We start from the raw sequence: 23,053 nt of genomic DNA, 5'->3' as shown, positions 1-23,053 counted from the left end.
CTATTCCAATTGCATGGAAGCTATCACACCACTAACCATGGCTAGTTGCAAAGTTACAGAATTGCAAATATATTATTTTTTCCATATAATTGGTCAAAATTTGCGAGGTTTGATTTTGTTGAAAAGCTATATGCACTACATTTTCGTTTTACTTTTTCTTTATTCTTTTCTGTTTCTGTTACAAAAAATATTCTAGATTTTCAAAAAATGTTCTAGATTTTCAGAAAATGTTCCTCAAATTCGCAAAATTATTTTTCTTTCCATAAAGATGTTCTAGATTTTCAAAAAAATACTTGTATTTTCAAAAAAAGTTCCTGATTTTTAAAATATTCGGAATTTTCTAAAATTATTCTTCAAATCCAAAAAATATTTTTTCTTTTTGGAAAATGTTCTAAATGTCAAATAGTTTCCGTTTTCAAAAATAAGTTGCAACTTCATAAAATGTTCAGAATTTTATAAATATTTTATGTATTTTCAAAAAATATTCTGGATATTCAAAAAATATACTGGATTTTCAGTAAAAAATCGGCTTTTTAAAAAAATGTTCGAAATATCCAAATTTTGTTCAATTTGTTAACTAAGTTTGTGTTCTAATATTTTTCTTAAATGTCGAAAATTGTTCTTAAATTTCGAAAAATTATCTTGCTTTTGAAAAATGTTCCAATTTTCAAAACACGTTCCAAATTTCAAAACATTATCGTTATCCAAATTTCGGTCATGAATTAAAGAAATTCTTGATTTTCGTAAAAGGTTCTTCAAATTAGAATTTTTTTTCTTCAAATACAAAAAAAAAGGAAAAAAGGAAATAAGCAGAAAAGGAAAACAGTAACAGAAAAGAGAGGAAAAAAGGAGTCAAAGTTGGATGGGCAAGAACAATGAGATTCGGGCGCCACTCATCTCATCTCGCTGTATCTTTTTGACCCGCGCTGTTGTGACTGGGCAAGAACAGTTCTATTTGTTTTTTCCTCGGGTGGTTCGTTCGCCATACTCGGTTGAATATTACGCTTTGGTTTTTATTTAGTGGGGGTTTCCTTTTCTTTCTTTCTTCTGTTTTTATTTATTTCTTTCTTTGTTTTCATTAATTTTGTTTTCTATATTCATTATGTTTGCATTTTTATTCAGTCGTTTGATTTTTTGACGTTTTCCTTATTTCTTTACATTTTTTGTTTTCCTTGTTTCTTGCAGTTTTCGTTCTACATTTTTTGTATATGTTAACAACATTTCTAATAGAATTTACCAATTTCAATAGTTGGTGAAAAAATTATACTACATATTTTAAAAAAATTTATTAATACAAGATTAACTTTTTAAATACTTAAAACTTTTTTGAATACAAATTAAATTTAGAATATTTGGACAATCGTTTTCCTATACACACTTTTATTTTTTTCAATTTTCAAATGAAAAAACTACCATTTTTTAATATGTGGTCATCATTTGTTCTATGCATATTTAATATTGTTTAAATGCTTGATTAACATTTTGTGAATGCAATATTAACATTTTTCAAACAATTGGTCATCATTTTTTCTAGACATATTTTTTTGAAAGGCTCGCCTATTTTTTAAAATAGTTATTAAATATATTTTTAAATACAGGATTAACAGTATTATATACATGACCGATATTTTCATATTTTGTTAATACATAGACAATATATTTCTATACAAATGTAACATTGTTTCAAAATACTTGCCAAACATGTTTTTAAATGCTTGATTAACATTTCTATATACATTGTTGGATTTTTTTATCAGGTTTTAATACATGGACAACATTTTTTTCCATACACATTTAACATTTTTCAAATGCTTGCTTAAGATTTTTGAAACACTCTGTTAATATTTTTTGTTAATGCTTGATTAACTTTTTAAAATTCATTATATCAAATTGTTTCATAGATATTTCTTTTATATGTTTTATATATGTGATAAAAAATTTCTTTATAGATATTCAACAATTTTCAAATGTTTGGTCCAGTTTTGAAATGTTTTATGTAGAGTCATTTTGTAATATATTTATTTACAATATTTGGAAGTACAAATAAAATTAAAAAAGGAAAGCGACGACGGCCTCATCATGCACGACCTCCTGTATGTCCGATCTAGGGAGATTAGCTAGGATGTTTCGACTAGTTGACGGCGTCAACAATTCTTGTGGCTCCACGCAGGAATGCTTTTGGGAAGGGAGGTGGGGGAGGGGAATCCTGTCTCGAGAGGGCGCCCCTTGGCTCCCGCTAGTTTTCTTCGGCTTGATGTCATTGTGCGATGTCCCCCTTCGGCGTGGCTGAGAGACAGGTGTTTCTGATGCCTCTGTCGAGGTCACTAGCCATACTTCTGTAGGGATCCAATTCGATGCACGGATTGTCTTTGATTTGGCCACATCGCCTGTTTTTGCCGTTCTAAGAAGCCTTGTCACCAAACTTCGTCGCTCCAATGCATTGCTCCATCACCTCGGTCTACTCGTGATGTCTCCATGACAAATGTGCAGTTCTAGTCTATCTTGGCTGAGCTAGTCGGGTTGGCAGAGAAGACCAAGCTGCTTCGCACTGAGCTTCGTGACTGCCTTGCACGAGTTGAGAGTGTTTTGGGGATGACAGAGGCCGCTCTCTCCAAACTAAAGGTGGCGTCGAATGTGTCTTCACTGCGTGAGTTTTAGAGTGGGGATGTGCCCGATGTGTCTCTGCTGCCCGAGATCCACGTTGGTTCTACCGATGGGGAAGAAGGCATGTATGCAGGTCTGTACCCTCGTGCTACCTCCTGTCGGTTGTCGTTGCCTCTCGTGTGGATTGTATCTGGGAGTGAAGTTGTTGTCAAAGTCATGGCTCCGGTGCTCCAGATTATGCCTAAGCTGGATAAGATTTGTGGGAGCCTAATTCACCTATTTTGATGATGCTTCCTAAGGAGATGGGGTTGCTTAGAGGGTACTTGGTGATGCCGAGTGTGACTTCACCGTCGTTGTTGGAGCCCATTCAACTGTACTTTCTTGACTGTGGAGGTTCGGATGCTGCTATTGCATTCTCACCTGAGGCTGTTGGGCAGGCATCATTTACGGGTGCCGAGGATGATGAGGTAGGTGCTTTGGCACCATATCCTGAGGCGATGAAGTCCATCCGGCAACCCATCTTTGACCGTGATGCTATGTTGGCACGTATTGATGAAGCGGTCTTTGTGAAAAAGCTTGGCCGCTTGCTCGCCTCCTCGGAGGAAGTTTGTTAGGGTCTGGCAAGGCCATTGCTTGTGTCCTAGCAGAGGAGGTTTCTACGTAGAAAATAAAGAAGGTGAAGAACGCTCTGCGGACCATTCGCAAGAATAGTGCTGCCATTGGTCAGGCATCAGAGGCTTCTTAATGGAGGATTGTCAGTCCCATCGCCCTCCATCTCTAACTCGCTCATCTCTGTAGATTAGGTGGCGTCCGATGTATTCAACCTTTATTTTGTTGAGGGTTTCTCTGAGACATAGAAGTGTGAGGGATCATGGTTGTTACATGTTATGTATGTTTGTCGGCTTGACCGTGGGGTCATAAAGTGTATTTTTTAGTGAGTAGTCTGCATGTGGTCTATATGTATTGGTTTTTGCCTGGTTTTCTGTTAATTAGCTGATCAATTCTCTTCTTCTTAATTAATCGATGAGACAAATTTTTTGTCTCTGTTTCAAAAAACAGCAAAAGCCAAAAACCAAAAACGTGAAAAAAACCTAGAAACGAGGCTATTGTTTCCCACGGGCCCGGGCCAGCCCAAGTCGCAACACCCAACCTTCAGCAACGGTTCCCACTATCTCGCTGAATGTGAGAGATAGGGGCGCCCAATAGCCCCTCCTTGGTAGGGCTCCCTCCTACTCCCTGCCCGGAAGCCACCATGGTCACCACTCTGCTCTTCCACCTTCTTCTCTTCTCTGCGCTGCTCCGATGAGACCATCCTTGTCTTCGGTCAGCCTTGGGGCGTGTCCTTCCATCCGTCGCCCGCTGGCTGCCCCCCCACCCCAGCCCCGTCCTTAGGTATAGTATATTGGTATCAAGATTCATTCATGCCCCCAAGACCAACATTAATCAACTTCATCGGCATGATGCAATCATTTTGTATTCCTTTTACTTTTGTCCTTTAATTTTGCAGAGAGGCTAGTGATTTATTATGAAATACTGAAATAATTTTTCTTTTTGTATCTGACCCTCTGTGATGACTCAACGAATAATTTTAGTTGTTGCATTTTCCCCTCTTCACTCGACCAGAATCCTTGTTCGATGAAAATCACAGGACCAACAGAACACAACAGTTTGGGTTTCTAGTATATATAGTTACTGTGATGCCAGATACACTAAATTCTTTTGTGTTTTCTAGTAAATTTTCTAGTATATATAGTTTGGGTTTGCCGTATGTGCAAGGCATGGGTGAAAGGAAATAGACATGAATGGAATAAGCAGTCTATGAGGAGGGATACCACCGATGCAATTCCTTTCAATGTCCTCCATTATTGAGTTGTTTGTTCCTTCCAAGGGATAGAGAAACAACATGGATTGGGTCGTTTTCGAAGAACAAGATCTTTTCTCTTCGCTTATCAGAAGCGTACATCTCACCCACTAGATTCAATTGATCTAGACATATTCATGGCCCCCGACCATGTCGCTGCATCTTCATCATAGCAATATGGACTTGTCCTAATTGTTCCACCACTGACTGATCTAAATATCGTCTTCAACTGCTCCTATTCTACACCGCTGGAAAAGAGTTTCACACAAATCACCTGCAGGGCTCCTAGATTTTCTTGGGACAAATCTATACATCTGGTTTTCATGTTCGAAGTATTATTTTCATTTGCAAATGGTAGCGGATATTCCTCAAATCGGAGATGCCGACAATGAGATATTATCCGCTCCTTTCACGGAGAAAGAGGTTCTTGAGGCCATTGGACAAATGAAAAATAGCAAAGCTCCTGGACCAGATGGGTTTCCAGCTGAGTTCTACAAGAAATGCTGGCATATCATCAAGGATGACATAATGCCAATGTTTCATGACCTCTTTTGTGGGCGATTAAAACTCTTTCATTTGAATTTTGGTACCATTACGTTGTTACCAAAGAAGGAGGGGGCGACACGTATTGAACAATTTCGCCCTATTTTCTTGCTCAATGTTAGCTTCAAGATCTTCACAAAAGTGGGAACTAATCGGTTAACTAAGGTCGCTCACTCTGTGGATCAGTCTACTCAGACATCATTTATGCCTGGACGAAACATCCTAGAAGGGGTGGTGGTCCTGCACGAAACCTTGCATGAAATTTACTCAAAGAAACTAGATGGGGTAATCTTAAAGGTGGATTTTGAAAAAGCATATGATAAAGTCAAATGGTCCTTCTTACAACAAACCTTGCGTATGAAGGGGCTTGACCAGCTGTGGCGGAAGCATGTAGATTGTTTCATAAAAAAAGGAAGTGTCGGTATTAAAGTAAACGATGACGTGGGTCATTTCTTTCAGACACTAAAGGGTCTGCGACAAGGAGATCCTATGTCACCGATCCTTTTGAACATTGTTGCGGATATGTTGGCTTTAATGATTAGGAGGGCCAGCAACAATGATCTAGTGGGGGGACTTGTACCGCATCTCGTTGATGGGGGTGTCTCAATCCTACAGTATGCGGATGATATCATTATATTTATGGAGCATGATATAGACAAAGCCAGAAACATGAAACTCATCTTATGTTTGTTTGAACAGTTGTCTGGGTTGAAGATTAACTTCAACAAAAGTGAATTATTTTGCTTTGGAAGAGCCAAAGCAGAACATCGCACTTACAACCAACTGTTTGGTTGCGAGAGTGGGTCCCTATCGTTTACCTATCTGGGTATTCCAATTCACCACCGAAAGCTAACAAATAAGGAGTGGAAATGTATTGAAGACCGATTTGAGAAGAAGCTAAGTTGCTGGAAAGGCAAGCTTTTATCATATGGAGGACGTTTAGTACTCGTTAACTCGGTGTTAACTAGTATGCCCATGTTCCTCCTTTCCTTTTTCGAGATACCGGTTGGGGTACGAAGAAGGTTGGATTTTTATCGGTCTCGCTTTTTCTGGCAGAGTGACGAAGTTAAAACAAAGTATAGGCTTACTAAATGGGACATCATATGCAGACCCAGGGACCAAGGGGGTTTAGGGATTGAGAACTTAGAGGTTAAAGACAGATGCCTGTTAAGTAAGTGGCTATATAGAATCTCAGTGGAAACCGAAGGTATGTGGGTACAAATTCTCAGGAATAAGTACTTGCAAAATAAGACCTTAGCACATGTGACCGTAACACCGAATGACTCTCCATTCTGGAAAGTATTGATGAGGTGCAAAACTGTCTTTTTTCACCAGATTAGGCTTATCATTGGTAATGGTGAATCAACCAGATTCTGGGAGGATACATGGTTAGGGGAAATGCCCCTGGCCCTGCAATATCCGCAGTTATACAATATTGTCCAACGCAGACAAGCGTCTGTAGCGACAGTATTGAGCCATATACCTCTAAACATTCAGTTCTGTAGATCCTTGATTGGGGATAGATGGACCAGTTGGCTCCACTTAGTCAGAAGGTTAATGGTCTTGCGATTGTCGGATAGACCAGACGCTATTCAATAGAAGTTGACTAAGAATGGAGTATTTTCTGTAAAATCTATGTATATCCATCTCATAGATTCGGTACCGATTCCCAAGTCCAAGCATATATGAAAGGTCAAAGTTCCGTTGAGAATAAAGATCTTCATGTGGTTTGTCCACAAAGGAGCTATTCTAACAAAGGACAATTTAGCAAAACGTAATTGAAAAGGCAACCAACGTTGCAACTTTTGTGACAGTAAAGAAAATATCAAGCACCTCTTTCTCCAATGCCCGTTGGCTAAAATCTTATGGCGTTCTATTCACATTGCGTTTAATATCAGCCCCCTTAGTACTATTAACACGTTATTTGGAACGTGGGTAGAGGGAGTTGATGTTCATCTCGCAAAGAGTACTCGTGTGGGAACATGTGCATTGTTGTGGGCTATTTGGAACTGCAGGAATGATTTAGTATTTAACAGATGCAACAATATAAATTTCTTGCAGGTTATCTTCAGAGCTACCGCCTTGATCCGCACGTGGTCATTACTCATTCCTGCGGAAGCCAGGGAGCTTATGGTTACTGGATGTGCCCGCTGGAAGATGCTAGCTCAGGATATCTTCAATCAGTTTGGATGGCTGCACAATAATATGATATGTGGCTAGTCATCTTTTTCTATTACCATCGCTGGTTGGGGCGCGTTTGGCACTTTGTATCTTTTTTTTGTTGATTTCAGATTGATGTCGGATCATACTTGTTTACCTTATTCAATTAAAAGGCTGCATGCATCACTCGATGCAGAGGCCGGTGCTATGCCTCCTTTTCTAAAAAAAAATGTTCGAAGTAACATTGACAAACAACGTATTGGAAAAGGGCAGTGCTCTGCGCCGGCACGCCGGCCGAAACTTTCGGCCAGCCGCGCGTGGGCCGCACGATCCACCAACCCCGCGCGTCCGCACCGTTGGATTTTCATGCAACATTTTTCTCCCCGATGCAGCAAAAGTTCGATGCGATGCAACAATTTTTTCAACGGTTGCAACAAAAAATAAAATTTGTAGCAAAAAAATGTCTACGTGATCGTAGCAAAAAAACGAAGTTGATGGTGCGTGGTAGCAAAAGTCAAACGCCGGTGGTAACAAATATTTACGTGACATGTATGCAACTTTTTTAGTGAACGGTTGCAGCAAAAATGATGCCGGTTGTAGCAAAAGTAAAAAAAAATCGATTGTAATGAAAAATCCGACGAACTGAAGTTGCAATCAAACGTATATACAACTTTTTTACTGGACGAATGTAGCAAAAAAATAACGCTTGCAGCAAATATTACGCTGGTTGCAACAATTTAAACAAAAAAATATTGCATGTCCAGTCAATGGACGCGCGTGGTCGCGTGTGGCCGGCTGAATGGTTCGGCCGGCGCGCCGGTCCTAAACGATTCCCAGTGGAAAACTATTCATTCAAGAGAAGGAGATAAGAGTGAATATGTGTCATATGTTGAAACGATTGAGTTGCTTGCTCCAATCGAAGAGCATTTGGGGTTGCTTTCGAGCAACATGATGGGTGTTTTCGGTTCACTTATCGGGAGCGTACGTGGCGCCCACGAGACAAGGAGATAATTCAACTGATCTTGCCGTTTATTTATTCCGAGCATCGGCGTGTCGCCGCATCATCATGCCAATCTACACTTGTCCTCTCCTTTACCTAACATGGATCACACAAATATTCCTCTGTATCTTGGCCAGCTACCAGATTGATCATGGGTGTCTGGCTGGGATTTCGGCACCAACCATACACATGCAACTATGCAACTTGATAATGTAGCAAGCACATGGCCACTTGTCATGATGCATTCAAACCCTTAAATTTATACATGAGGGTGTAAAAGGAGATTCGTATACTACAGCTCGTCATTTCACAGAAAATAAGTAAATACAACCTGTACGTACTATGTAGTTGACATTTTTCTCATATATATGCAATGAATGTACCCAATAATTGAAGAAGAGGAGGAAGAAGAAGATATGATCGACAGGGAGGAAGGAGGCGAATGAGAATCAAGTGACTTTGCAATCGACTTCGTAAACAGAGTGAGAAAGGGATGGATGCGGCTACCCGGCCATGAGAAGCGTCGACCATTCTCTCTCTATAAATAAGACACGTATGTAACACTTATCTTTCACCAAACCACTCCACAGCCCCCGGAGCCAGACCCATCCTGCATACCTCCCCTCCTTCTTCATCACCATCATCATCATCATCTTCTTCTTCTCTTCGCACGTCTATCATCCATGGGCTCCCTGGGAAGCAGAGACGGCGAGAAGCGACACGCGGTGGAGAGCGTGGGCACGGAGGCGGCGTGCGCACTGCTGGTGTCGGAGCAGTACGGGTACGTGGACGTGCGCATGTGGGAGGACTTCGACCGCGGCCATGTCGCCGGAGCGCGCAACGTGCCTTACTACCTCTCCGTCAACCCCCACGGCAAGGAGCGCAACCTGGACTTTGTGGACCAGGTTGCCGCGCTCCACTCTAAGCACGACCGGCTCCTCGTCGGCTGTCGCTCCGGGGTGCGGTCCAGGCTCGCCACCACCGACCTTGTCGCCGCCGTAAGTTGTAGTCCTGCGACGACTCATTGGTCGAACTCACTGAATTGTTGATGTGTTACTGATTTGTTGGTCTGTGCAGGGGTTCACGAAGGTGAAGAACCTGGAGGGTGGCTACCTCTCCTTGCTCAAGAGCGTCAGTTACCCACAGCAGGCAGCAGCAGCCATCCACCACTAATACAGCCGGGATGATTTTCCTTTGTTTTTCAAGGCTCTCAGGAACAAGTTTGGTAATCTATTATTTACGATGTACAGAGGAAATTGCCAAGGAAAAGAAGGCATTTTGTATGTATAAAACTATATAGGCATCTGAGACTTGGACTTGGGCCAACCAATAGTACTACTGCTACCAGATTTTTGATTGGTTTTCTTTGAGAATGTATGGACAAGAAGGGAAAAAAATGTTTGCAGGCGCAGTTGGTTACCCACCCATTTGGGTGTCTATGCTCATAGTACTTAGTAGTTCTCTACCTGTTCTTTCCTTTCATACAGCTGGTCAAATTGGAAGAAATGCATTTTTATACCACAGAAATTGGGACATTAAATTTTTAGATAAGAGTGCGTCGATACAACCCCTAATTGTTTCTTAAAAGGTTTTGTTTTCGTCCAACACGATTAATCCAAAATGAGTTACCAGTTGGGTGATTAGGTTCACTTCGCAAATACAAGAATATTTCATCAGAATTTGTGAATTAATGCAAATGAAATATAAAAGTTTGTTATATATAGGCTCATAGGTCAAGTTGTACCGAGTCAAAGAAAGCTGATGCCTTCTTCGCAAAAAAAAAGGAGAAGAGAAAGTCGATGGCACTGAAATTTCTTAGGTCGTCGTCAACACTATTGCCACCAACATCATCGAGGTAGTAACCAACATCATCGAGGTAGTAACCGACGTCAACACTATCGTCAACACTATTTCTTAGGTGCGCCCCCACCCATGAGGGTGGTTGTACCAACACCATCGCAACCAAGATCCAGGCTATCAATGTCATTGTTGTGGCTGAGGGCCCGGACGCACAAAGGTATTTGTCCGTGGTCCTTGCGCTAATGGAGGAAAGAGAGATGGTGAACCAAATTGCAGAAAGTATGCTCGGATGACGAGGCGTCATTGGCATGAACTGTCAGCTCTTATGGACCAGCCATAAGAGGGTAGCTCTTATGGGCCAACCAGTTACCAGTAGCATGATCCGCCTGCTCATTTTTCTTGAATCACAGATACTAATGATTTGTATTTTAATGGTCCTAGATCTATTATAATAGTTCACCAGAAGTACAATGCACCCCAAATATAATAGAAATTACATCCAAGTCTCTAGACCACCGAATAACCACTATCACCGCCAAAGGCGTCGACGCGCCGCTGTTGCCACTTCCCCACTAGAGCCAACCTAGCATAGTGATGACAAAGTGCTCTTGGAGACACAATCGTCTTCGTTGAACCATTGAACCGATCAGAAGCGTCTTTGACCAGATCTTTCCATCATACATCACGAGAAGAACCCTAGCCGCACCGTCCCAAGGATACACCATGAATCCATGTGGAAGCTCCACCGACTCTGTCTAGGCGAACAATATGAGAAGGATAGCAGCATGGAAGACCATATCGATGAAAAAGCACCGTCCATGCAAGGACTAAAAAAAAACTATAATCTAACCTACTAGTCGGAGCTGAGGAACATGGATTTGCCGTCGGAACATGGAGGGGAAGAGTTTGGCCTAGTTAATCTAACTTAATCTAACCAAGGCGACATGCAGAGGGGAGGAGAATCCATGGGCTTGCCGTCAGAGCATGGAGGGGAAGAGTGTTTGCCCTAGTTAGCTCTTATACGATGGGAAGGGAAGGAAAAGTATCCAAGGGAAAATAATTATGAAGGAAAAATATTTTAAACTATAATAGATAAACTTAACTAGTAAAATGAAACAAAAATGTTCACATGTATTAAAATAATATTTATCATGCATAGAAAAAATATTTTGGTATTAAAAGTGTTCATGTATTTGAAAAAAAATGATTTGAGAAATGTTGTCCCCATATGTATGAATGTATGCGCATGACATTTAATAAAAAAAATCTTGTTGTGTTTTTTTTTGCATTTTTTGTGTAGTTTACTCCCTTGATTCAATGGATAAATATACATATTGGATATTTACACATTAGTCAAAACAAAATTGGCGACCAAAGCATTGGAAAACTATTCTTTTGGAGAAATGAGATGCAAGGGAATTGTGCCGTGTGTGCAAGGCATGGGTGAAATGAAATGGCCATGGATAGGATAAGAGGACAAGGAGGAGGAGGAGGAGGTGGAGGAGCCCCCACCGATGCAATCCTTTTCATCCCCTCCATGATTGAATTGTTTGCTCCCTGCAGTGGAAAGAAACCGTTGTGTCGTTGTTGATCAACAGGATCCTTTCGCTTCACTTATCAGTGGAGTACGTGGATCACACTAGACGAGGAGATAATTCAACTGATCTGAGCATTTCTTTATTGTCCCTCTGGCGTGTCGCCGCGTCATCATGGAAATCGTGACCACTTGTCCTCTTCTTACCAAACATATATACATATTGTTGCATCTTGTAGACAACTGCCAGATCATGGCTGCCTGGCTACATTTTCGTATCAACAATGCCCATGAACATGATCACTTGGCACAAAACCCTTATAAAAATACGGTGCAAAAGGAGATTCTTATACACCATGTCATTTCATAGAAAACAAACACAACAAGCACGTATATATGTAGTTGACATTTCCATGTATCTAATTTATGTAAGGTAGGCGACTTTAGACGATCATGAAGTGATGGATGCGGCTACCCGGGCCGTGATATGTTCGACCGCTGCCAAGTCATCATATTTTCCTATAAATGACACCAGTAGGTAGCACCTATCTTTCCATAACCCAATCCACTCCACGGCCTCTGGAGACCACCACACACGGAACCGGAAGCCCTTTCCTCCCCGGTGCTCAATCCTCCATAGATGGGCTCCCTGCGAAGCAGCACGAGCACGGCAGTGGACAGCGTGGACGCGGAGGCGGCGTGCGCACTGCTGGCCTTGGAGCAGTACGGGTACGTGGACGTGCGGATGTGGGAGGACTTCGAAAAGGGTCACGTTGCCGGTGCACGCAACGTGCCCTACTACCTCTCCGTCACGCCCCATGGCAAGGAGCGCAACCCGGACTTCGTCGATCAGGTTGCGGCGCTCCACTCCAAGGAGGACCGGTTCCTTGTTGGCTGCCGCTCTGGGGTCCGGTCCAGGCTCGCCACCGCAGACCTTGTCGCCGCTGTAAGTCCGTTTGTGAATGGTTGATTTTTTTGACTGGTGTTGGTAAGATCACCATCTCTGATTGGGATGTGAATTCGTTTTGGTTTTCTTTGCAGGGATTCGCAAACGTGAAGAACCTCGAAGGCGGCTACCTCTCCTTGCTCAAGAGCGCAAGTTACCAAGCAGCCAGCCACCAATGATCCATCAATTGATTCTTTGGAGTTTGGAAAGTTTGTTAGTGACCTGTTTGTGTACTATGTATCTGTCATCCTTCGTCTTATGAAGAAGAAGAAGAAGAAGAAGAAGAAGAAGCAAGTCCTTTCGCTGAGGTGCACGGCTGGGATTGAATGTACTTCAAAGGGAAAACAAAGCATTATGTATGTAGGTACGTATATTGGACCTGTTTGTGTACTATGTATCTGTCATCCTTCGTCTTATGAAGAAGAAGAAGAAGAAAAAAGTCCTTTAGCTGAGGTGCACGGCTGGGATTGAATGTACTTCAAAGGGAAAACAAAGCATTATGTATGTAGGTACGTATATTGGACATGGACTTTGGACCAACCAATTTTCAAGAAATAAAAATGTGTGCGTGTACACCTGAGAACCTCTTTTGCAAAGTAAGATTAACCATGTTTGGTTTATCTCATCATACAATTAATCGATTTGGAAGAATTGCATTTTTGCACTCCAGAATTTGAGGGATTACCTACTCGTCCCATAATATAAGAGCATTTTTGATACTAGTGTAGTGTTAAAAACACTTTTGTATTATGGAATGGAGGAAGTACTTTTTAAATAATACTAATAACGTGCAGTGTGTGTATGCATTCTTCATGCACGGTTAGCTGCATCGATCACTCCTCATTCTTGTCGGGCCTGTCAACTTCTTCTTCTACCAGCGAAAAACATGTTTCTTCTTGTTCAGTTCTACGATATCGATGTACTATCATACATATTTAAACAAATTGGATGTAAGGCCCTATTTCGGCGGATTGAAACCCACCAGCCCTCCCGCCTCACCGTATTATCCAACCAAAAATTCACCTGCGTTAATATTCACCATATGACCCCACCATATGTCAATTGTTTTTTGCAAAGATGTTGCCAGAGGATCCCACCCCCTATCAGGACCCTATGACACCCCTCTTTTGCATATCATCACCAATAAAATACGGGGCAATGAGGTATGACGCCGAAAAAATAAAGGATGCGTTCGGGAATTGTGGAAAGGACCAGTCACCTGCAATTTGATGCTCTATGCTGCAAAAGCCATCGAAGACCGACATGAATTGCATGCCAATTCCACCGTCTATGAGAGCGAAGGGGAACATTGATGGGGGAGAGGGAGCATGATTTCCAAAATCGAGCAACTTACACCTCCCCTCCCCTAATTGAATGCGAGTGGGAGTTGTTTGCTGTAGTGTTTGAAGTCAATGTGAGGGCAGCAACAGAACACATGACAACAAAAATTGTGAGGTGGACCTTTGAAAACATCAGGCCCACTTTTCATCTACGAAACAGGTTGATCAATATATCCACGACTCGCGAATGGATGCGCACGACCACTAACCCTCGTCGTCCCACAAGAATCACATGCACTGAAACAACCAGTGACAAATGCAGCTGCCACGTGCGCATCTGACGGCAACAGATAAGTTTGGATTTGTCCCAATAATTGGAATGCTCGCGAGTTACTAATTTCGTAAAACAATACATGGGCAGCCATTTTTTTCAAACTTAATAATATTTTTCCAGATATTATCTGAGATAAATTATACAAAAAAAATTCACATTTGACAACCCAAAACTGGGATTATTTCGAGAATTTGGTTGTGCGTCCAAAATCTTGTTTGTGGAACTGAGGCAGTACTTTGTTAAATAAACTAATTATTAAGTTATAAAGCTATTTCTTTAAAGGACACCAAGAGAATATGTGCAAGGAATGGGAGGAATCAAATGTCCATGGATAGGAATAGGATAAGCAGACAAGTAGGATGAGCCCCTAGCAAGGCAATCCTTTTCATGTCCTCCATGATTGCATTGTTTGCTCCGTCCGATGGAAAGAGAAACCACGCGTTGGCTCATCTTTGGGCAACTTACCTTTTCGGGAAACATATCCGATTGAATTGTTTGCTCCCCTTCGATGGAAAGAGAAACCGCGCATTGGGTTATTTTCGGGTCCCTTATCGGGGACGTTCATGGCGCACACTAGATCCAAGTGATCTGATCAAAATTTGGTTATTCGTGTCTCCTGGACGTGTCGCCACATCTTCATCATGGCAAAGTGGACTTTTCCTCCCTCTCTTAGTCTCTTACCTAACGTGGGCCGTCCAACCATACACACGCAAGCATCAGCCTGAAATAATAATATGAGGGTGCAAAAGGAGATTCTTACATGAACTTTTATTTAATTCACAGGAAATAAATATAATATGTATCTAGAAAGTTGACATTTCCATATATAACATGCTCATACATCAAAGAAGATAGGGTGGACACGATGGAGACGAATAAGAATGAGGTGACTTTATACTATGATGAAAAAGTGATGGATGCGGCTACCCGGCCGTGAAGGCATCGACCTCTGCCCCCTCTCCTATAAATAAAAACCCATTGTACGTTGGTAGCAGTTATCTTTCCATCAACCAATCCACTCCACAGCCCCCGGAGCAAAACACACAACACAACCAGCCCCATTTCTTCATGTAAACCCATGATTACCTCATATCATGTGTTATCTAAATAATTATTAGATGTGTCTAGAACTAATTCAGATGGCATCATCCCACCTTGTTACACAACCATGTGTTACTAAACAGCATTTTCGAACGACATGCATCATCCAGGCCCAAGCAAAGAGCAAAACCGATTTATGAGAGGCCTTGAGCGCTCTTCCCTAGAAGTCTAGCCTGTTAGGAGGGGATCCCACCTTATAAATCGTGTTTCCATCTTCCTCATAACCGATCTGGGACTAAGGGTAAAAAATAGGATAAAGAGTGGTAACCACCGCGCCACAGAGCCTTGATGTGCTAAGATACGTCATTTTTTCCCTTATCATCCTTTATTTCCTTTCTTCTATTTATCATTTTCTGCTTTCTATTTTCGTTTTATTTTGTTTTTTTCCTTCTTCCCCAGTCGTTTATTTTTTAATCCATCCACAAATTTTTAAATTGATGAAACTTTTCCAAATTCAGTGAACTTTTTTAAAATTTGATTTCAAATTTGATGAACTTTTTCAAATCCAATAAACTGTTTTTTAAATAGATGAACTTTTTTCAAGATTGATGATTTTTTTTCTTTTAAATTTGTGAACTTTTTTCGAAATGGTGAACTTTTTCAAAATTCCGTGAACCTTTTTCAAATCGAATGAACTTTTTGTGAAAATTCAATGAACTCTTTTCAAGATTGGCAATTTTTCCTTTAAATTTGTGAACTTTTTTAAAATTGGTGAACTATTTTTTAAACTTGATGAACTTTTGTTCAAAGTCATTGAACTTTTTTCCAAAATTGATGAACATTTTTGAAAATCGATGAACATTTTTTCGAAATTGATGAACTTGTTAAACTTTTTCATAACATTTTTTTGAAATCGGTGAACTTTTTCTTCAAAAATGATGAACTATTTCAAAATTGATGAGCTCGTTTTATGTTTGTGAACTTTTGCGTCAAAATTGATGAACGTTTTTAAATCACGATTTTTTAAAAATTTAAAAATCTAAGTAGTAAATAATTAGCACGGCCGTACTAGTCCGTAGAGATTTAGAGCTAATGAAATCACAATTGTCGAGTCACTGTGATGGTCAGCTGAGCTCGAGCATGGAGGTTGCGATGGAAGTTCGATTCCTGAAAGGACCAACTTTTGTGCTTTTCTAGCGATTTTTTTGGCTGCCCTTTGTCTTCGCGGGCCGATCCAAGAAGGCGCTGCAGCGGGCGCCGGCAACCTGTTCGGACGCTTAAGGCGCCGAACAGGAGCTCCTTTTATTTTGAGTACCCGTGCTACAAAACAAATTGTTACTTAATACCGAGTCCGCTAACACCAGCATTTTCGACCCACATGCGTCAACTAAGCCTATCCGGAGAGCAACACCGGCTTATGAGAGGCCTTGCCCCCTCCCCCCTCCCCCCAAAAAAGATTAACCTCTAGGAGGTGACCCCACACTTATAAATCATGTTCTGTCTCCCCACAGTCATTGTGGGACTAATCCCAACACACCTCATCACATAAAACCAACCGCTTATTGTCCTCTTATTTTTTACCCTTTTGTTTTTTGTGTTTTCTTTTTGTGTGTGTGCTGTATGAGGCTTTGCCCTTTATTTATGACTTTTTCTTTTACCTTTTGGGCATATTTCTGTTGTTACCTTTGTAGATTTATTATTTTCTTTCATGTACTTGTCCTGGTTGTATGAACGTAATGGTTTCTTTTATATATAAAAGTATTGTGAAGTTTATCCAAGTAGGTTAGTGAACATGACCTTTACTGATAGGCTTACCCATAGGCTGGGCAAATAGGCACATGCACAAGCATATACAATAAGCACTTAGATTAGCTACTACGTTATAAGTGAATAATTATTATGTCAGGACTCTTGTGGATATCTAGAAAATAAAATAAAAGGCCTCATTAGTACTACCTACAATAACACTATCTTAGTGATTCAAAAGTTATTATATTTGTTTACAGAGGAAGTAGGATAAGTCCGCACAACAAAGCAATAACGAGAACTATGGACAAAACAATCAAGCTGGTTTGTGACACTAATTTACTTAGCTTGATATTCCATCTTTCCTAAGTGTTTACCATTTTGCACATAATGTCATACTAATGTATCACTATATTTCAGTAGTAAACATAGAGCACATCACATCATCAAGGGAATATGGAATCCACTATGAACTTCAAACACACTTTACAAATCAAAATGTAATTCAACCTCCCAATCATTCGACGAGAGGCACACACCTTATATACTTTGGAACTATCTATTCGTGTATACCTAATCATAAACTAGAAACCACTATGAAGATACTTTTATACCATTATCCCTCATAACTTGTACCAAGATATTTAAGAAATATATACACATACATATATATACTACAGAGTCACAAGTTAATCCGAGAATGTATGTGATTTTCTTTCATCTTATTTTTCACATTTAAATCATAAATAAATTATTTTATCATGCAATGTATCAAAAATAAAAAAATAATGTAATTTATATTTGTACACTTTAAGTACACTAAAATATTTTATGTACACTTATGAACTTATATAAATGAGTTATAAATAAGTATAAAATTTTAGTATAAATACACTAATAAGTTATAGAATCTGCAATTCTCGACTTTTTGCGTGAGGGCTTTATAAATCAATCTGGATCAGGATTGATGGATAGCTAGGCCAACCAAAGTTTTCTCGTAGTTTAATCTAGTATACAAAATTGTTGTATTTATACTAAAAAAATTAATCTAGTAATAATGATGTATTCTAATTTTTTTATATTATTGTGATAATTTGATGTATTAATCTACACCGTTATAACTTTGTCCCATCAAATTAACAATTAATATATTTTAATTAAAATTAGAATTTTTTTAGGAAGTCTCTAATTACTATAGGTAGGCATAAGTATACATAGATAGAAAGGATATGCATATAAACAATAATGAATCTATACCAATACATTCATCCTCATATATATTTTCATAAATTCTATTGTATTGTCTATATTTTCTTTTATATATGTTGGTAAACTAGGAGATGGTTTATTATTCAACTTAAAATTAATACTTCGTCGATATGAGGACCGAGAGAAGCCGAGAACTACAGATTCGACACATATTGGCACAATGGTTCATCTTCCTTATTCGCATATATATCATCCCATGGGCGTTTCAATTGTACATGCATATAATATAAAAAACAAATGTGCATATATATTTGACATGTCCTCTTGTAGGAATTATTTGATCACTCATGCTTCCATGGATATTACGATCGAGTGTATCATGGATGGACTACTCTTCAGCTGCCAATTCATACCCATCCCTACATGTACTTGAGTGAGGATTCCTATCTTGGGCCTGCAAGCAATATATCATAGATCTCCCCAAGTATCCCAATAAGAGCAATATCATAGATCTCCCCAAGTATCCCAATAAGCCGAGTAGCCTGGTGGTCGCCTGCTATTGTCGTCCCACATCCATTTTGATTCTCCGCTCTGTAATTAAGATAGGTAATTTCGTTCATCCTCCCGTCCTCCCTTATTTGAAGACTCAGTATATGTATGTCAACTAATATACCTTTTTGGAACCATGAAAAAAAACTTGTTGGACACTAGGACTAATCAAAACTGCTATTATACAAGATGGAACGCATCGTTCGTACTTGTGTTCAATTAGGCAATTCGTAGTTATACATGTGCGATATTTTCTACTGCTAGTGCAGTTAGGTACAAGCGTGGTCAAGTTTGCAGGTGATTAGTTTAGGGAAATTTGGCTTAGGTATATGGTTATGTCTTCTATGAGTTAATTTTGTAAGTCCTAGCCGGGCCTATATAAGCAGCGACATATCTACATTTGTAATCAAATCCACATCTGAACGTCTTTTCTTGGGTATGCCGCTCCGCGAGCAAGGAGCGCCGCGAGGAGAGCGAGAGAACGAAGTGGGCTTTAGTGATGTCGGAAAAAGTTATGCTAGAAATGATAGACAAGTTAGAGGTTACAATATGTATCCTCGGCCAAAGACTTCTGAATGTGTGTTCTTGAGTATTTGATGTCATCGATATTGTACGCGAAACCCAATAAATAGTATCTGTACCAGGTAGAGGATTGGAAGCCACGCTGCCCCGTGGAGACGGACCCTATTAGCGCATCGTGGAATGCCACATAGTCGTTGGCTGGTACATGATACAATGAAAAGAAAAATACCACAACAACGTTTGGTCAATGAGGTGACCGACAATCATTGTTGAGTCAAGCAAGGAAGAGACAGAATGTTGCAATCGTCATCAAGATGTTGACATGAGTTCTTATAAGTCACACCTGAGAACTTGGTGTGTGAGTCTTCTGTGACAGTTGAGGCATGTCACCAGCATTGCAGAATTGTGAGAGAGCAGTGAGAAAAATGAATTTGAGGGTTGTGATTTTGTTCGCGATCAATACGTTTCGGCTAGTTCATATACCTTAAATATGTGTTGCATTTATATGGTGAGTTGTGTTACCACTGGACATGAAGCGTCGTTTGGTACGTTGTGTCACCAAGGACAATGAGAAAAACTCAAGATGTGAAAGCAATACTCTAACCATGTTGCAAATGTGCAACAACAACAACAACAACAACAACCACAAACACGCATGTTGTAAGCAAACCAAAGTTAACAAATCTTATGTCTCCTTCTGTATTTTGCAAACTACTATCAAACTACAAAATCAAACAACATGAAGTTTGGGAGACAAATAGACACACGAGTTCCCGAGATCCGCTCAATATTTCAACCCAATTGTACACCGTTTGCGTAACCAAATTGTTCGTCTCCTGAAATTACTCTGTGCTGAAACAACAATAATCCAAACTAATAAAACTACTTTCTGATCTAATTTTCAACTGACTCAATCACCAAACTAGCGAACGAGATCGAAGTACTCAAATTAAGAAATGTGCTCTCAACTTTGGTGCCATTTCAAGCAGTTTGAGTCTCTAATCACCTATTTGAACATTGTCTAGTCAGGTGCATCAAATCTTGATAGAACCTCTCTCCTTCTCCCCCTCTCTCACACTTTGTGTTTCTTATTGTGTGATCTCTCGCTCTCTCTGGTCTCTCAAAATGGCAGTCACGACTATATGAGGGTGTAGTGGCTAGGATTTTCTTCTTCCTTCACTCCACTAGGAATCACCCAAATCTGTTAGAGACATTAAGGATCAATGGCTCACCTGGGTTGGGTGGGATGATGTCGGGTGGCCAACACACATCCTTGTGAAATGATTTAGCCCAACATATGCCAGATAGAAATTATTCAAAATCTGTGAGGCTTGTATTCTATAGTCCTGTTGAAGTTCCTCGAAAAGTACTAGTATAAGGAACTTTGACTTCTAATTAGAACCTTGATTTAGTTTTTACCTCGGACCATCATTTTTGTTTTTGTTTTTATTGTGAAGGCTCGCTCTTATATTTGAGGCCATGGAAAAAGAAGCGAGGCATTGTATATTGCCACAATCTGCAAAGTATAACTTTGACGATATGCCTTTATTTTGGTCTATGCGATGTATAAGATGAACTTAGCATATTTCCGAGACGAATCTCTATATCTATGTTCTGATGTTTCCGATCTGGATCTTTAAATAACATATGGGCAACCAAACTTATCACTGTCAGCAATATTATCGAGATATTACCAGAGACAAAAGATACATTTTCTTATGTTTGACAATGCAAAATTGGAATTATTTCCAAAGTTTGGTTGTTGTCCAAAATACTAAATGTTTGTGAGCGTGAGATAGAAATTAGAAAGCTATTTTTTTTTCAAAAAGTAGAACAAGATAAAGGAGAATATGTGCCAGACATGGCTGAAATGAAATGTCCATGGACAGGATAAGAAGACAAGTAGGAGGAACCCACACCGAGGCAATCCTTTTCATTCCCCCAATGATTGAATTGTAATCGGGAGCGCACGTGGCGCACACCAGATTGAACTGATATGACCATTTGGTTATTTTGTGTCTCCTGGCCGTGTTGCCGCATCATCATCATGGCAATGTGGACTTGTTCTTCCTCTCTTAGTCATACCTAACATTAGCCATCCCACCAATCAATAATAGCTGGCTAGAATAATGCACCACGAATTTTCCCATCAACCATACACACGCAAGCATAAGAGGGTACAAAAGGAGATTCTTACACGATTTGTTATTTAATCCACAAAAATAAGTGCACTCTCTTTGATTTATTAATCGTGGCTAATTGAGTACAATTTTATACCAAATTAACGATAATTAATATGTATATGAGGAAGTAGCATGTATGTATATAGTCTGACATTTCCATATATAACGTGCTCCCGCGACGAAAGAGGATAAGATCGACGCAGATCGACGCAGCGGAGGCGAACGACTTTGTACGATGAGAAAGTGATGGATGCGGCTACCTGGCCGTGAAGGCATCAACCTCTGAGCTCCTCTCCTATAAGTAAACACCCGTTGGTATCACTTATCTTTCCATCAACCAATCCACTCCACAGCCTACGGAGCAAAACACACAACACAACTAGACACCTTTTTTTTCTTCGTCGTCCCTGCTCAAATCCTCCACAAATCCATTAACCATGGGCTCCCTGACAAGCAGCAGCACCGGCCGGAAAAGCACCGTGGAGAGTGTGGACCCGGAGGCGGCGTGCGCGCTGCTGGCCTCGGAGCAGTATGGGTACGTGGATGTGCGCATGTGGGAGGACTTCGACAGGGGGCACGTCGCCGGCGCACGTAACGTACCATACTACCTCTCCGTCAACCCTAACGGCAAGGAGCGCAACCCTCACTTTGTCGACCAGGTTGCCGCGCTCTACTCAAAGCAGGATCGGTTACTCGTCGGCTGCCGCTCCGGGGTCCGGTCAAGGCTCGCCACTGCAGACCTCGTCGCCGCCGTAAGTACTAAGTAGTTACGCGATACTTCGCCCGTTGCTTGCTGATTCATGGATTTGTCGTCGTAGCTGGCTTACTGGTTTGATGCGATGGTGTAGGGGTTCACTAATGTGAAGAACCTGGAGGGCGGCTACCTCTCCTTGCTCAAGAGCGCAAGCTACCCGCAGCCGACAACCAGCCACCCCTGATCCATCAATTCTATATCTAGAATAAATACTACGGTGTATTATCCATCGTATTATGAAGAAGACGACGAAGAAGCGTCTTCAGAGCCGAGGAGGAATTATTACTTTTCATGGGAAATAAGGCAGTGTGGATGTATATCAGTATATGCATTTGCATCCTATGTTCTGGACTTGCATCCGACTATAATAGTGATTTTCCATTTATGAATGTATACTGCAAAAAGGAAAACAAAATATGTTTTTATTCGTCCGTTCTGGAAAATGTCAACATCGTAGCTCCTAAATAATTTTAAGGCTTACTAAATAATTACCAATGCGTCCCACCAAGTCTAAATATTGTATTATATAATAGTCCATGATAACCATCCATATCAGATGTTGCCTAAATAATTATTGCATTTGTATAGAGCTAATTTAGAGGTGACATTTAACTGTGTCCCATCTAAGTATTTCATCACCCCACCTCATCCCAGAAAACAAACCGCTTATTATCCTATTGATTTTTTTTACCTTTTTGTTTTTCCATTTGCTTATTGCGTGCGTACTGTATGGGCCTTTGCTCTTTATCTACGGCCTTTTATTTTTCTTTTTTGGGCAAATTCTTGTTGTTACCCTAATAGATTTTTGTTCATATACATGTACTGGTTGTGTGAACGTAATCGTTTCCTTCATATATAAAGTAGGGTCAAAGTATGTATCAAGAGAAAACAACCACCTGACTATTCAAGGAGAGATGCATGTCCGAGTAGCTCGGGGAACATGGTCGTTATTGACAGGCTTACCCGCAGGCGGAGCAAATAGGCACC

The 23,053-nt window shown here is 40.4% G+C and overlaps 3 protein-coding genes and 1 long non-coding RNA gene across 5 annotated transcripts; 3 read left to right on the top strand and 1 right to left on the bottom strand.

Annotated features, from left to right (window-relative positions):
• Window positions 1-8,745: 8,745 nt before the first annotated feature.
• LOC123403288 (thiosulfate sulfurtransferase 16, chloroplastic-like) lies at window positions 8,746-9,579 on the top strand. The gene is made up of 2 exons (XM_045097240.1): window positions 8,746-9,166; window positions 9,246-9,579. Exons 1-2 carry the CDS (start codon window positions 8,852-8,854, stop codon window positions 9,339-9,341), a joined length of 411 nt encoding a protein of 136 aa, XP_044953175.1. The 5' UTR covers window positions 8,746-8,851; the 3' UTR covers window positions 9,342-9,579.
• A 782-nt stretch (window positions 9,580-10,361) lies between these two features.
• Window positions 10,362-11,057, bottom strand: LOC123403287. The gene is made up of 2 exons (XR_006611449.1): window positions 10,819-11,057; window positions 10,362-10,719 (listed from the first exon to the last, which is right to left on the bottom strand). It is a non-coding gene; the product is annotated as an uncharacterized LOC123403287 (long non-coding RNA).
• Window positions 11,058-12,036: 979 nt separating this feature from the next.
• On the top strand, window positions 12,037-13,021 carry LOC123403286 (thiosulfate sulfurtransferase 18-like). Of its 2 annotated transcripts, XR_006611448.1 has the most exons (3): window positions 12,037-12,448; window positions 12,544-12,812; window positions 12,958-13,021. XR_006611448.1 is itself a non-coding variant. In XM_045097239.1 (2 exons), exons 1-2 carry the CDS (start codon window positions 12,143-12,145, stop codon window positions 12,625-12,627), a joined length of 390 nt encoding a protein of 129 aa, XP_044953174.1. In that variant the 5' UTR covers window positions 12,037-12,142; the 3' UTR covers window positions 12,628-13,021. The 2 variants fall into 2 exon arrangements, 1 of the variants encoding a protein (XP_044953174.1); XM_045097239.1 differs by having other exon boundaries at window positions 12,544-13,021.
• An 8,615-nt stretch (window positions 13,022-21,636) lies between these two features.
• On the top strand, window positions 21,637-22,497 carry LOC123403285 (thiosulfate sulfurtransferase 16, chloroplastic-like). The gene is made up of 2 exons (XM_045097238.1): window positions 21,637-22,064; window positions 22,161-22,497. Exons 1-2 carry the CDS (start codon window positions 21,750-21,752, stop codon window positions 22,248-22,250), a joined length of 405 nt encoding a protein of 134 aa, XP_044953173.1. The 5' UTR covers window positions 21,637-21,749; the 3' UTR covers window positions 22,251-22,497.
• The last annotated feature ends 556 nt before the right edge of the window (window positions 22,498-23,053 follow it).

This window comes from Hordeum vulgare, chromosome 6H, assembly GCF_904849725.1.
Source record: "Hordeum vulgare subsp. vulgare chromosome 6H, MorexV3_pseudomolecules_assembly, whole genome shotgun sequence".
Classification (NCBI taxonomy): domain Eukaryota; kingdom Viridiplantae; phylum Streptophyta; class Magnoliopsida; order Poales; family Poaceae; genus Hordeum; species Hordeum vulgare.
This window is presented reverse-complemented; position numbering and strand designations above follow the sequence as displayed.